The sequence below is a fragment of the Magallana gigas genome, chromosome 2 (genome assembly GCF_963853765.1).
Source record: "Magallana gigas chromosome 2, xbMagGiga1.1, whole genome shotgun sequence".
NCBI classification, from domain to species: Eukaryota; Metazoa; Mollusca; class Bivalvia; order Ostreida; family Ostreidae; genus Magallana; species Magallana gigas.
In genome coordinates, this window is record NC_088854.1 from 43575178 (window position 1) to 43588194 (window position 13017).

The following is a 13017-nucleotide window of genomic DNA, read 5'->3' on the forward strand; positions in this document are numbered from 1 at the left end:
TCATAATATTCAAATTTTTATATCTATCTACTGTCCCTTTTGGTGGCCTCCTTTCTTAAAAGTTGAAAGGCCATATGGCTATAAGTTTAAATTTTATGGACCCCCTATAGCCGTTCTCAGCGGTTCATAACATTTATACCGGTGATCTCCGAGGGGATCATAACATGACTTTCTTTATAAAACTGGCAATTACACGCAAGGAACAAGATACACATTTCTAAAGTATGCACAGACAGTACAAAAAAAGACGACATTCAAAGGTTTCTGTTCAAGGAAATGATTCTCAACAGAAAAGGAAGGAATACGCTAGCGTGATCGCATCACCCTTTTCCCACAAATCATCCGTTGTTCATGGAAAAACAGTGTAACTGGATACGGACAATACCAAAATTTACACCATATTACAGAATGACTCAGATTTTGACTGAATTTTCTATTCATAACACAACATCCAGAGTCATCCATCATCGCAAATGTTTGACCTCAAATGATTTCGAAATCAGAGAGCAGGGCGTAAACAAGGACCTGGTGGGAGATCAACTCTCGTCTGTACGTGACCCCCCCCCCCCCCCAAAAAAAATCCCTTTTTAAAATTAAAAAAAAGCAAAGGTCACCCCAACTTGGTCATATATTAACAACCAAATTAATAATAATCATATTCATATTATTCCTAAATCTTGTTTTTCAAATGCATAGCGCATTTGGCAAGCCATGAGCTTGAAACCTGCTAGAGCTGTTATAATTTTTACCTTTGTAAAAAAAATAAAATCAAAATGCAATAAATTGTGAAAAAATTGTTCAATTCAAACTGTTTAAACAGCAGATATTTTTAATATAATGTACTCTCTCATCCACATTGAAATCTCGTTGTCCCATAGACGGCCTTATAAATGCTTGCAATTTTAGCGGAGATTATTTGAACTTTTTTAATGCATTCACTTGCATTCTCGCGTAAAATTTTATTTCCACGGTTAAACTTCACATGATTCATAACAACCCCTTTCAAATAATGTATAAGACTGTATTGAACTGTCATTATTGGAGTCTTTCGTGCGTGAATTTCGACGTGTTTCCCTGATAAGATTCAAAGGTTTTCTGGTCTTTCTTAATAATTTATGGAGCAAGGTCTATCGTTTATGTACTACAAAAATAAACTACAAAGGCTAAAAGCACATCACCTAGAAACGGTAATTTCAAACAAAAACGAAGGTGTCAGAAGTACACTCATGCAAAGAAAGTCGGCAAATCCCCATATCAGTCAATCGTTTCTGTATTGTTTGTACACACACAAAAAATATCTCCAAAGAAAATAATTTACATTCTATTAGCTCATAATATATTGTAGTTTATTAGCTTCAAATCTACTGTCTATGAATCAAATGTGATACACATGTAATTGCAAAAACATTCATCACACAATGGTACATGTACAGGATGAAATGCATGAATGATTACTAAGAAAGTCTCATCCTCATAGGTTTTAGAGTGACAGCAATTTGATTGACATGCCCATCAACTTTGGTCTGTTGGAGAGGGGGGTTGGGGCTTATCAGGGGCCACCCTTTTTGTCTTTGGACTGGGTCCATGCTTGGGCGATGGTCCTCTTCATATCATCATCCCCTTCATCATACATCTTCTTCATCATTTCCATCAGGCTATCATTAGGGTCCTTGTCATCATCCATTTTCGGCCTACACAAAAGAAGCATCAGAAAGTCTGTATAATCTGAATAATCCAAACCTTTCACAGTTACTTTTAATAACTTACAAAATTGTTAAGAAATTTTCAGTCTTAGTTTTTTCCTTACAGACTTGAAGTGACAAACCACAGTTTAAGTGTTCTTTTCTAAAACCTGACTTACTTTTTCTCATTGTCCTCTTTGGCTTTCTTTGCCTTTTCACCAGAGGTGACATATGGCCATGTTTTTCCTGTGGTACTCTTTTTGAGCATCAGAAGCACTGTATCTGTTTTCAACTTAAAAGATTTTGAACAAATTATCAGTTACCTTCACAGTATTTTGCACCTTACCAACTGAAACACATACCAACATTTTCAAGATAAATGTAATTCATTTCCTTCATCCCCAAACCCAAAAAATTCATGCAAGAAATACTTAATGTCAGATAGCCACTTCCTCACCATGTTTAGGGGAGGGGTGGTGGGTGGGGATAGGGAAGTGTTAAATATGACAGATTTCATTAATTTCAATTACCGGGTAACTCAATTGAACTATAATATGGTAATACCCCCACTTATACCCCCCCCCCAATAAAAAAAATCCCCCCAAAATCAATGTTTTTAATGTCTTACCTTGTACCAACTCTCCTCGGGGTTGATATCCTCCAGCAGGGTGGATATGTACAGTTCAGAACGACGCTTGTTTTCCTCCTCCTCCACTTGTAATCTGAAGGACCTGAAACAGAAAACGACCATGCATACAATGGGAGTTAACTCTACTAAATTTCTGACCAAACGATCCAGCCCAAACTGATTTAAAGTTACAGCAATGCTCATTCAATAGTCTCAAAAAATCTGTTCATATTTTCTAAGAAGGGCATTGATTCAGAACAAAATTATGGAAACTATTACCACATTTATCATTTTTTTTTCCATAGACATATATTCCTGTGACTGAGTTTACTACAAAGTACTTGTTTAATAAAACAATCTTTATTTCTTAAATTTTTAATATTCACATCCACTCTACCTACCCATTTCCATATCTAATAAAATTATCTAGAATTCAAAACTACAGCTGGTATATTTCTGAATGGTTTGGGTATGTTTTACATAAAAAAAAATATTTCTTGATTATCTTGATGAAAAAAAGCTTTGATTTTAAGCTTAAGTGCCTTTTGGCACAATCTTTTGGAATATAAAATCACTCAACATTTCCTGATTTTCGAATTCATATATTTATTTATATCTTCATCAAAACACAAATAAAATGATTATTTTTTTTCAATGGCATCCATAATTACAATTCTCTATTTGATGATTTTATCTGACATTCCTTTGATGATATTATTTGATATTTGCTCAGGACAAGTTACCATTATATTCTGTATTTCAGTTTGTTGGAGAATCAATGAAATGAAAGTTTGATTCTGTTACAGTAGTGTACTATCACAATTAAAACTGTCCAAATCAACTGGTCACATGTACATGTATCTCTCAGTTCTGATTCATTCATTGGATTGATGCAGTTAGAAATCCCTGATGTGTAACTATAGTGCTTATTGTTTACCAAGTATTAACATGAATAAAAAATTATGACAAGATTGTTAACACACTCTACTTTATGAAATATGTCCAAATAACAAATATATTAATATATACATCTATAATTATTAATGCAAGATTCTATTGACCTGAATGAATACAAATTAAAAACTTGTCAATATTATGTTAGATGAGCCATAAATCAATAGAAAAATTCATTTTCCATACCTCTTACCAAATTCACAGGTAACTCTTTCCTTTGGAAGAGAATGCACTCCTTTAATTGTGACATAGATCTTCATGAACTTATCAGACTGGTCCCAAGCTGAAAATTGAGTCAGAATATTTAGATATTTTTTTCTAAATGCTGTAAATAAATATAATACAATGGTTACCAAGGGACTATATTTGGTATTGTCAATTATCTTCCCCCAATTTTAACAAATTTTTATTTTTAGTGTAGTATTGTATCAAAATCAAATCTTTATAAAACGTTATACAGAAGATGTCTGTCACATTTATCTTGATATTAGTCATCATTGTCCAAGAGTTGTTCATTTATGACGTCACAAAAATGGACAAATTCTCGCAATTTTGAAACAAATGAAAATACATGTATTGTCATTTTTCCTTCATATTTTGCCTTTGATAGTATAGAATGCAGGTCTTCTCAAGTATTGGTTTTACATATGTGTTTGTTCTTATAATTACAAACATCATATTATTAATTAAAAGTGGTACTTTAGCAAGCATGCACTCTATGTTTCCCAGTGGAAAAACCATTGGAAACACCCACTTTTGCTCCTGGAGAAAGGCTCAACTCAATATAACTTTTCATAGCACAGAATATCAAAACAGGAATACTGACCATAATTAGTGATGGTCTGGGTTTGGATTTGTGGCCTTGGTTTTTTCTGTGGTACTTCTGTTGATGAGACGGGATCTGCTGCTGCTTTCTCCAGTCGTGATACTTCATGTTCTAATTTTCTGAGCTCAACACCAATAATATCTTTCACTCGAGATCGAGTGGCTTTTACCAACAAATCTCTCATTTCTTCAACATCTTGACGAAGCTTAGGAAATTAAATCAATGAACTTTGAGCATTACTATTGTTTAGGAGATTGATCTCTCAATATTTGCATTTCAAATTCATATACCATCTGGGATATAACTCATTTTGATGATACTGTCGAGAATGCAGAAAGGAGTATTGCAAAATTTGGATCGTGGTATCACATGCTCATGATAATATTAAGCTCTCTCCCTCTCTCTCTTTATATATTTGAACTGTTGAATATTGATAATTCATTAGATAAGATCCAAGCACCTGGTCTACATTCAAACTAATTTGATCGACACTTAGAAAAAAACTAGAAATTGCTTTACCTCTCCAATATCCATGGTCTTCAATATCCTTTCTAGAATCGTCTCCCGAATTTCTATTTTCGTTTTCAGCAGAGCACAACTGAACAGGCTATTTTCAACTGTTAACTACGACTTCTTCACACGAATTCAAAATGCAAACGATGGTTAGATCAAACCTTACTCAATTTTCCTGAACATCAATTTTGTTAAGGCAATTTATAATTTAAAAACAAGCAACAATCCTATCAACCATACATCACCATGTACGCATGGTTCATGGAAAGGTAGCACTAAAGACGGAAACGAATATCACCAAATATGAATTGAATCAAACTCACAAATTACTGTCTGTAGTTGACCGTTTGTATTCCAGATTTATTTCCAAAAATATTATATATGAGATTAATCAAATTAGTCGTAATTATTTTTCAAAATGAAATCGTAATTATTTTTCAAAATTAGGTCGGGTTCGGGATCAAAAGGGCTGTATAACGCTAGATACATTAAGAACTACAATAAAAGTCATCATTTTTCATAAGTGTGTCTTCATTGATTATTAAAAAAACTTTTCAAAATATTTAGAATTATCTAGGCCAATATGTGTTAAATTTCAATTAAAACCAGCATAACTTTAAAATTGTTTCAAAATGTTGTTTCAGTAGTTAGATTCAATAGTTTTACCCAAGGCTTCTCCACTTTCTCTATCAACATGGTATTAGAAAAAATGTTAGCCTGTCTTAGGGGACCAAAACTTAGAAGACAACTTACCAGCGACGAAGGGCCGGTAAATATGTGTCAGCTAACGTTATGAATTTCATTTTTTTCTAACAGTGTTCTTTAATTATGCAACATTTGCAATATGATTATGCAGAATAAACAAAAGAAAATTGACAGAAAATGAAAAATGACTTTTTATCCTTTTATCCTTTTTATCTTAATGAACCATTCAATAGTTTTTTAAAGTAATTAACACTTTCAAAAAATGACGATACACAGAAGACAGTGTCTAAATAAAGAAATTACTCAGGTATTTTGATCAGATGTATATTTTCTTTGATTTCAGGGGAAAGTGTATCAAGCTAATCTTGTAGAAGCAACAGGAGATAAATTTATTAGCGTTGTAAGTATATAAAAATTTTGTAATGATGTATAAAAGATTTAAAGATAAAATCGAAGAAATAAAGCAAAATTTGGTAAATGTGTTGAAGGTTATCAACATGCATATTAAATACCTTAGAAATTTCAAGATCATATTTTTATTTTGTGTAGGTTTTTAAACCTCTGAATTGTTTCAATCAATTAAAACTTTTATTTTAAAAGAAAAGCACCACAACCATTATAAAAGTATCAGTAGATATATCAATACATCTGGAATGACTTTACCTATTTGTTGATGATGTTTGTATTAATAAAATAATATATTCATTTAATAACTAAGATAATTAGAATGAATGATTCTGCTTTCTTTACAGATTCGGTTTTGCATGTCCTTCACCTACTGGACTAGCCCTGTAGTTCTGACTGTCCTGTACAGAAGAGGATACTTCTCATCAGAGGGACTCATAAGTATAGGAAAGTTTGCCTTCTCAATAAGTGTCATCTATACCGTGGCTTATATAACCAGAGGTATAAATTTCAATGCATGTATATATATTTTAGAAAGGGGGGAGGGGTTGAAGAGATCAAAGTACTGAAGAACTGACAGGAGTTGATTTTTTCGATGTTTATTTGATATGTTATTTTGCATGACAAGTACATGTAGTTTCTAATTTGAATTACGCACATTTTTATAATATGAATTTTTGGACTTTTTCGACAAGAATGTTGTGAAACCCCCATATAAATAATGTTAGATAATATTTAAAGATAAAATTAATTCAATCAAACTATGTATCAGTGATAGAAATATTTCTCGAAAATTGTATGGATCCAAGCAATATTGAACTATAGTCTCGTTTAACCAAACGCTTGACTGACACAGTAAATCTCTGACAAGGATTTACGGAGACAGCCAAGCGTCGAGTTGAACGAGACTATATTGAACTCTGGCGTAGGAATACATACGACTACAAAAAATATTTAAATTGTTTGTACCATTTAAAATCTGACTATTTTCAAGGTATTTATAAATAAGTTTCCTTGAAAAACAATGCTTTAGCATACATTACATCGAATTCATCAATTATTTTCAAAAACTAAGTCTTGTCAGCAGCAATGATTTGTGCTTAGGTCCAAACACTGTTTCACTTTCGGTTTGTCTGAGTAACTGCATAGGAGAGTTGATTAAAATCAGCTCCCAATAAAAATATTCTTTGACTTTGTTTGATAGTACATGTATATGGATCATTTATAACATAGCATATCAAAATAAAAAATATTGCTCAAGATATTAGCTTCATAACCAGAAAGAAGAAATATAATCATCATCAATTAAGTTAACACCTTTGTTCTCTGCAAAATGACATATGACACAATACTTTATTCATGTGATATAAATCATCCAAATGACATTGTAGGGTTTGGTCGCTATAGCAATGCTGATTACCTCACCTTCCTTAGTGTGCTCAGTGCGGCCCAGAAATCACTCACACAACAAAACAAGGTATTTGTTGACCAGAGACATGTACTGAATGTTCCTTGTACTGAATGTTCCTTTATTACATTAAAATATTTGATAATGGACACATTTATGGTTTCTTCATTCTTCATTTGCAGAAAATGTTGGCTAGATATGACTTTGAGTTTTGTGCATGGCCAGTAGATTGGCGTATGGGAGAAAATGGGTATGTTGTTTGTAAACGGAAACTGGTTTGTTTATATGCTTGTCACAAGTCATTAAGAATACTTGTTTCCTATTGTATGGCCATACAGAGGAAAACTTTAACTCTAAATATGACGTATTGTGAATGTACTGGTATTTATTCTTGGCAAGTGGTTATATAGTGGTTATATATGTCATTTTCTCTCCCACACTATTGTTGCAATAGTGTAATCCTTCCTATTTTTTCTTCTGTGAAAAAAAATTGGAAAGGCTATATAAATACATTATGGCAGCAACATGTACATGTACCTTACACTGATGCACATTGAAACAACTTTTCTTTACAATCAAGGGAAGTGAAGAAAATCCATCAACAAATATCGAAACCAAAGCTAACTGAATTTAACATAAGTAATCTTCCACAGAGGATTCTTGGGTAAGATTTATCAAATTAAGAACTTTTATTAGTAAATTTGCTTTAAATTTTTAAGAACTTTTTCATTTTCTGTGTGTGTTTCTTTTATCAGGAAAGTGTTACAATTAGACATAACATTATTATAGACAAAACATTTTTTGAATTTATATGTTATACATGTAGATACTTAGCTGTACACACATTTGGGAGACGGATGCTTTACCCAGGGGCTACAGCTCTTATTAACTCTTTAGTGGGTGAGTGATAAAATACAGAATTTAGGCAGCAAGTAAATAAAAAATCTTTCCTTTTGAATAATAACTATGCTGGTTTCATTTACTTGAAAAACCTTTTTGTTGACAGAATGTTCTTTTGGAAGGTTATTACCTTAGGTTTGTGGATTTATTTTGATGAGGGACACATTTTTGAAGTAAACTCTTCTTGTCTTACATTTGAAGGTCCTGTTTTAAGTCAGAACAGAGCATCTTTAATAGAGGAAGTGAGTCGAATTGCATATGATCATTTCATTTCATTTTCAATGCTAAAATATTTAATTTCCTATACAGATTTTGCAGACTCCCCTGTATATGCTTGCTTTTACTATCATTTAGAAACAAGGAAAACGAGCCAAACTTCTATCAGCAGACGGGAATGAGATAGATGTGTTGTTTGTGGACCGGAGACAGTCAGGGAACCAGAATGGAAAAACTTTGGTCAGTGGATTGATGATTTTGCACTGTATGAACTGATTTTCCATGATAGCATATAACTTGTTTCATGTTGATGTTCAAGAAGTTTACCAGAATCCCATGTTCAAACATACTTCTCTTACAGGAAGTGTTATGTAATAGTTACACACCCGTAAACACAGGGATGACTGATTGTCAATGTACCTGTCTGAATTATGCATTATTTGTTCGAAGTGAGTCTCCGGTTCATATCCTCCACCCCCCAATATTACCAAGTAAATCTACTCTCTTGATCTCTCAAAACCTTTGATCCCTCGAGTCAAACTGCAGTCCCGTTATTCATTATCTGTTGTTCTTTTACTCTCGATACTCCAAGTGGCCAGAATATGCAAGCGTTACCTAAGTTTAACACCTACTTTGTCATTTAAATGGCTCAAGGCATTAGACGCGGGACCTGTGTTACGGGATTTTCTTCAGGTAACACTTGTCCTGCAAGGTGATAATTGTCCATGATTGACCATACTGTTGCCTAGACTATAATTAACACCGATCGTCCTAAATGTACATATAATCGTATTTATTTAAAACGAGAGAGAGAGAGAGAGAGAGAGAGAGGCCGGAAAGTATTCAATGAGTTAAATAAGAGTAAGATTGAGGATAACATACACGTTGCGTTGATGCCTACGGTAGCGACCTTATAATAGTACATCGCGGAATATTTGTCTTCTTTAAATCTGTGGCATATTTTCAACTCATCATATGCAAAAAATAATACTTTAAAATATAACTAATTTTCAAGTACACATATATGCATGATTTTGTAATACATTGCTATGTTTGGGACTCTTGAACAACATTAACAAAATACATGTAGCAATAGTTTTCTCGAAGTTTTTGTTAAAAACAATTCAAAGAGAATAATGAATTTTCTTCTAATAATATTTATATCTAAATTCTAACAATAGTTAAAACAGCGCTTGTTTCCTCCTTCTTGGTTTAATCCCTAATACAGATAACACGCCTGTTACGGTGTCTTACACCATCGCGGTAAAATCGTGACCCCGCGATCACCGCGATGACAATACCGCGACGGTGTATCGCGGAAAAGATTAAAACACCATCACGGTGTCGCGGGAAAATACGGGATCCGCGTTGGCTGTAGTGTATGCAGTAGAAATAAGACTGGCAATGGTTTTGTAAAAGATGACAAGATGTCAGATACAGGTATGGGTACAGTTTGGGTACTAATGTTTCTCTCTGTTGTTGATGCAGGTTGTGTGTTGTGAGGGTAATGCCGGTTTCTATGAAATTGGTTGTACTGTGACTCCATTAGAGGGAGGCTACTCTGTATTGGGATGGAACCACCCTGGGTTTTCAGGGAGCACTGTATGTAATATTCTTCCTCCTTAATGAATGATAAAAATTACTGGTTTTACAGTATCAAAGCTCAGACTTCTTTATGGTTTTCTGTTCAACAGGGTATTCCATTACCTTCTCAAGAACAAAATGCTGTAGATGCTGTTATGCAGTATGCTATCGATAGCTTGGGTTTCACTCCTGATAACATTTCTGTGTTTGCATGGTCCATTGGTGGATATACTGCATCATGGGTAGCAATGAACTACCCAGACTTAAAATACATTGTAAGTACATGCTGAGGAAAATAAGGGTGGTACCTAATTATGAATGCTATTACGGTAGATGAAGATGGTATCATAAAAAATGAACTTATGATATCATATTAAATTTAAATCTGTCATTTTATTTTCCCTGAACTTTCTCAGGTAGTAGATGCAACTTTTGACGATATTGTCCCATTAGCTCAGGCAAGAATGCCAGAATATTTTGGTAAGAGAAATTTGTTTCATGGTAATGTGTTTGTTATTTTATATAGTAAAAGTTTTGACATTCGCAAGAATATGCACAAATTAATGTGTAAAGCATGATTTTAAAAATTTATAATGATGTACAGTGTATAGCTACTGAATATCATTTTCAAATTGACTTCTTATTAGATTTTTTGTGTCTTTTCAGAAAACTTTGTAGAGTTTACAGTTAGATCATATCTTAATTTAGATATAGCAGAACAACTTATCAGGTTTGTATATATTTACTTGTGTTAAAAAGTGTATACATTCTTTCAGTGTTATTTAAAAAAAATGTGAGATGACATTTGTGATTTTGTGTATGAGATTAAAATGAATTTAATGGGTTTTTTTCCCCATAGATATTCAGGTCCTGTACTTCTCATAAGAAGAACCAGGGATGAAATGATCACAACTAAGTTAGTCTGATTTACCAACCCTTTTTCTGGAAAAGTTTCCAATGAACTGTACACTGAATGTATGGTTTGTTGCAATCATTCATTTTAATATTATTTTATTAAGTACATGTATTATATTTTTTGTAGGTCTGACCCAACAGGAGTGAAACTATACTCCAACAGAGGAAACTATCTTCTAATCAAGTTATTACAACATAGGTAACTTCTACAGATACAATAAACTGAAAAATGCAGGATATCATAAATTAACCCTATTAAGATATGAAAGCTCAAAATTATTTGTTGGGTATGATATTCCTGATAAGAAATTATCATTACAATTTTTAAAAATATGCAATCTGTTTAATTCAGATACCAGTGTATGATATATGTGTAGTTGCTAGTGAATGGATTGTGTGTACCTGTAATCTGTGTGTTTTATTTCAGATACCCTTGTATAGTAGATGATAGTACCCTGGCTGTGTTAGCTGATTGGTTAGCCAGGCTGAAACCTCAACAAGGTCTGTAGATTTCATTATATTACACCAAGGGTAGACGTAAAAAGAAAATCTTATCAGTCATACATGTAATAGAAAAATGTTATGAAATATTCTTTTTGAGAATGCATAGATTTTTTTTAAAAGCAGTTTTAGAAAAAATTGACATATTTATTACTTTGTTCAAGTGTGAATTTCTTACCATTAAAGACAAATCATAAAATCTAATTACCTGGTAAAACAGCAATATTTAAAATCATTGGTGTACGATTTGCAAGTTTGTAAGGGGATCTATGGAGTATAGAGCTTTGCTGCATTCATTGCTTGGTTTTCTTTTCTACAGAGGACTTATGGCAGACACATGAGGTGGATGAAGACGAATGTTTAGCCAAAATTAGATCCTATATACGGAGCAACTCCGATACATTTCCTTGTAATATAGGTATGTTATAGGTATAGATACATGTGATACTAACCTCATTGTTTGAAAAATATGAACAGTAGGCGATTCATTCTCTAAATATCATAATCACAAAACCAGAATGAAGTAAAATTGGGTATAAACATTAATGTACTACATTGTATTTGTTGATGTACAATTTGATTAAGTTTAAAAAAATGAACTGAACTAGATCAACTAAATGTTCTGATTGAAAAATTAAGAAATTAGGACTAATGGATATTTGATCCTGTTTCTGGGGTATTTTATTCTTAAAAATCTTGAATTTGCAAAAAAATACCAAAAACTGGGAAATATTTAGCTTTATATATACATTTCTATTACTGTAATTGATTTTTATATTTATAGATGAATATGAATTGTATAGATATTAGTTTGATTACTGGACTGATAAGAAAGAAAGCTAGGAAAACCATTGAATACTTTGCATTTTCATTACTTGTAGATTAAATGTGACATGCCATGTTTTCTAGTCCTTTAAAGATACAATAATCATATGAGTTTTCAAGATTTGTCATTGATGCAAATAATGATGTACATGTATATTTATATATGCTTTTCAGGAGAAGGCTATTCTGAAGAAGAGAAAAAGAAAATGACTTTATACTTAGTAAGTAAAGTCCTTTCATACACACTCTATAAACAATAAAACAGATGCCTTTATGGATAAAGCCATCCAGCTTTAACTCATATAAGACTAAGAGTGATGTATATAGAAGCATTTAAAATTGTTTAATCAAATCCCAAACCAAGATTTATATCTGTGATTTAACCATTCAATCTAATTTTAAACTTTCCTAGATCCATGGATAAAAACAATTGATTTGGTCATAACATCATACAACATGCAGCATAAGCCTGACAAGTGTTGTAATTAAATGACATTCTTGTTTCCTGTTTTCAGGCTTCTCGTTACATGGTCGACTTTGACTCCACACACTGTAACCCACTTCCAGCTTCGTTTTTCAAAACCCCCTGGACTCCAGACAGTGAAGACCAGCCTAAGTTTTTATGACTATATTTACATACATCAGTGACTGCTCAAAGCATTGAACGACTGTAGTTGATCCTATACACTGTTGAACAGTGTTAGAGAGAGAAAAAAAATATCACCAATTGATCTCCATTGCTGTGGAACAAATTACATGTATGATGTATAAATGTTGTCATTTTATACACTTTTCAATATTTTAGTAATCAATGAAGAATTTTATATGTATTTATTTCTTGTTTGTCAGAAATTGCTAGTAAAAAGAAATTTTCTAAATGTAATTTGTGTTCACTTTTAAATTATGTACATGTAACGTATTTACATGTTTAAATGAAAAGAAACCAACACGAAAG

At 32.5% G+C, this 13017-nt stretch overlaps 2 protein-coding genes across 3 annotated transcripts; one reads left to right on the top strand and one right to left on the bottom strand.

Moving 5' to 3' along the window:
* Window positions 1–1319: 1319 nt before the first annotated feature.
* Window positions 1320–4969, bottom strand: LOC105324875 (calcyclin-binding protein). Its single transcript, XM_066076775.1, has 6 exons — window positions 4610–4969; window positions 4091–4295; window positions 3451–3547; window positions 2311–2413; window positions 1862–1974; window positions 1320–1691 (listed from the first exon to the last, which is right to left on the bottom strand). Exons 1-6 carry the CDS (start codon window positions 4622–4624, stop codon window positions 1550–1552), a joined length of 675 nt encoding a protein of 224 aa, XP_065932847.1. The 5' UTR covers window positions 4625–4969; the 3' UTR covers window positions 1320–1549.
* Window positions 4970–5228: 259 nt separating this feature from the next.
* LOC105324876 (phosphatidylserine lipase ABHD16A) lies at window positions 5229–12945 on the top strand. 2 transcript variants are annotated; one of them, XM_066076773.1, is made up of 19 exons: window positions 5229–5372; window positions 5652–5708; window positions 6061–6214; window positions 7105–7190; window positions 7304–7371; window positions 7702–7785; window positions 7948–8021; window positions 8223–8263; window positions 8376–8477; window positions 9726–9839; window positions 9932–10100; window positions 10242–10301; window positions 10488–10551; window positions 10681–10737; window positions 10864–10935; window positions 11164–11237; window positions 11557–11655; window positions 12237–12283; window positions 12578–12945. In XM_066076773.1, exons 1-19 carry the CDS (start codon window positions 5298–5300, stop codon window positions 12686–12688), a joined length of 1608 nt encoding a protein of 535 aa, XP_065932845.1. In that variant the 5' UTR covers window positions 5229–5297; the 3' UTR covers window positions 12689–12945. The 2 variants fall into 2 exon arrangements, with proteins under 2 accessions (XP_065932845.1, XP_034301220.2); XM_034445329.2 differs by having other exon boundaries at window positions 9932–10096; window positions 10238–10301.
* The last annotated feature ends 72 nt before the right edge of the window (window positions 12946–13017 follow it).

Coding starts and splice junctions, on each gene's coding strand:
- LOC105324876 (XM_066076773.1), top strand. CDS start 5,298: ATGGTATTAGAAAAAATGTTAGCCTGTCTTAGGGGACCAAAACTTAGA. Junction 6,215..7,104: donor CGTGGCTTATATAACCAGAG/GTATAAATTTCA, acceptor ATGACATTGTAG/GGTTTGGTCGCTATAGCAAT. Junction 8,264..8,375: donor GAGCATCTTTAATAGAGGAA/GTGAGTCGAATT, acceptor ACTATCATTTAG/AAACAAGGAAAACGAGCCAA.
- LOC105324875 (XM_066076775.1), bottom strand. Junction 2,414..3,450: donor ACCTGTGAATTTGGTAAGAG/GTATGGAAAATG, acceptor TTTCTGTTTCAG/GTCCTTCAGATTACAAGTGG. Junction 1,692..1,861: donor AAAGAGGACAATGAGAAAAA/GTAAGTCAGGTT, acceptor TCTTTTGTGTAG/GCCGAAAATGGATGATGACA.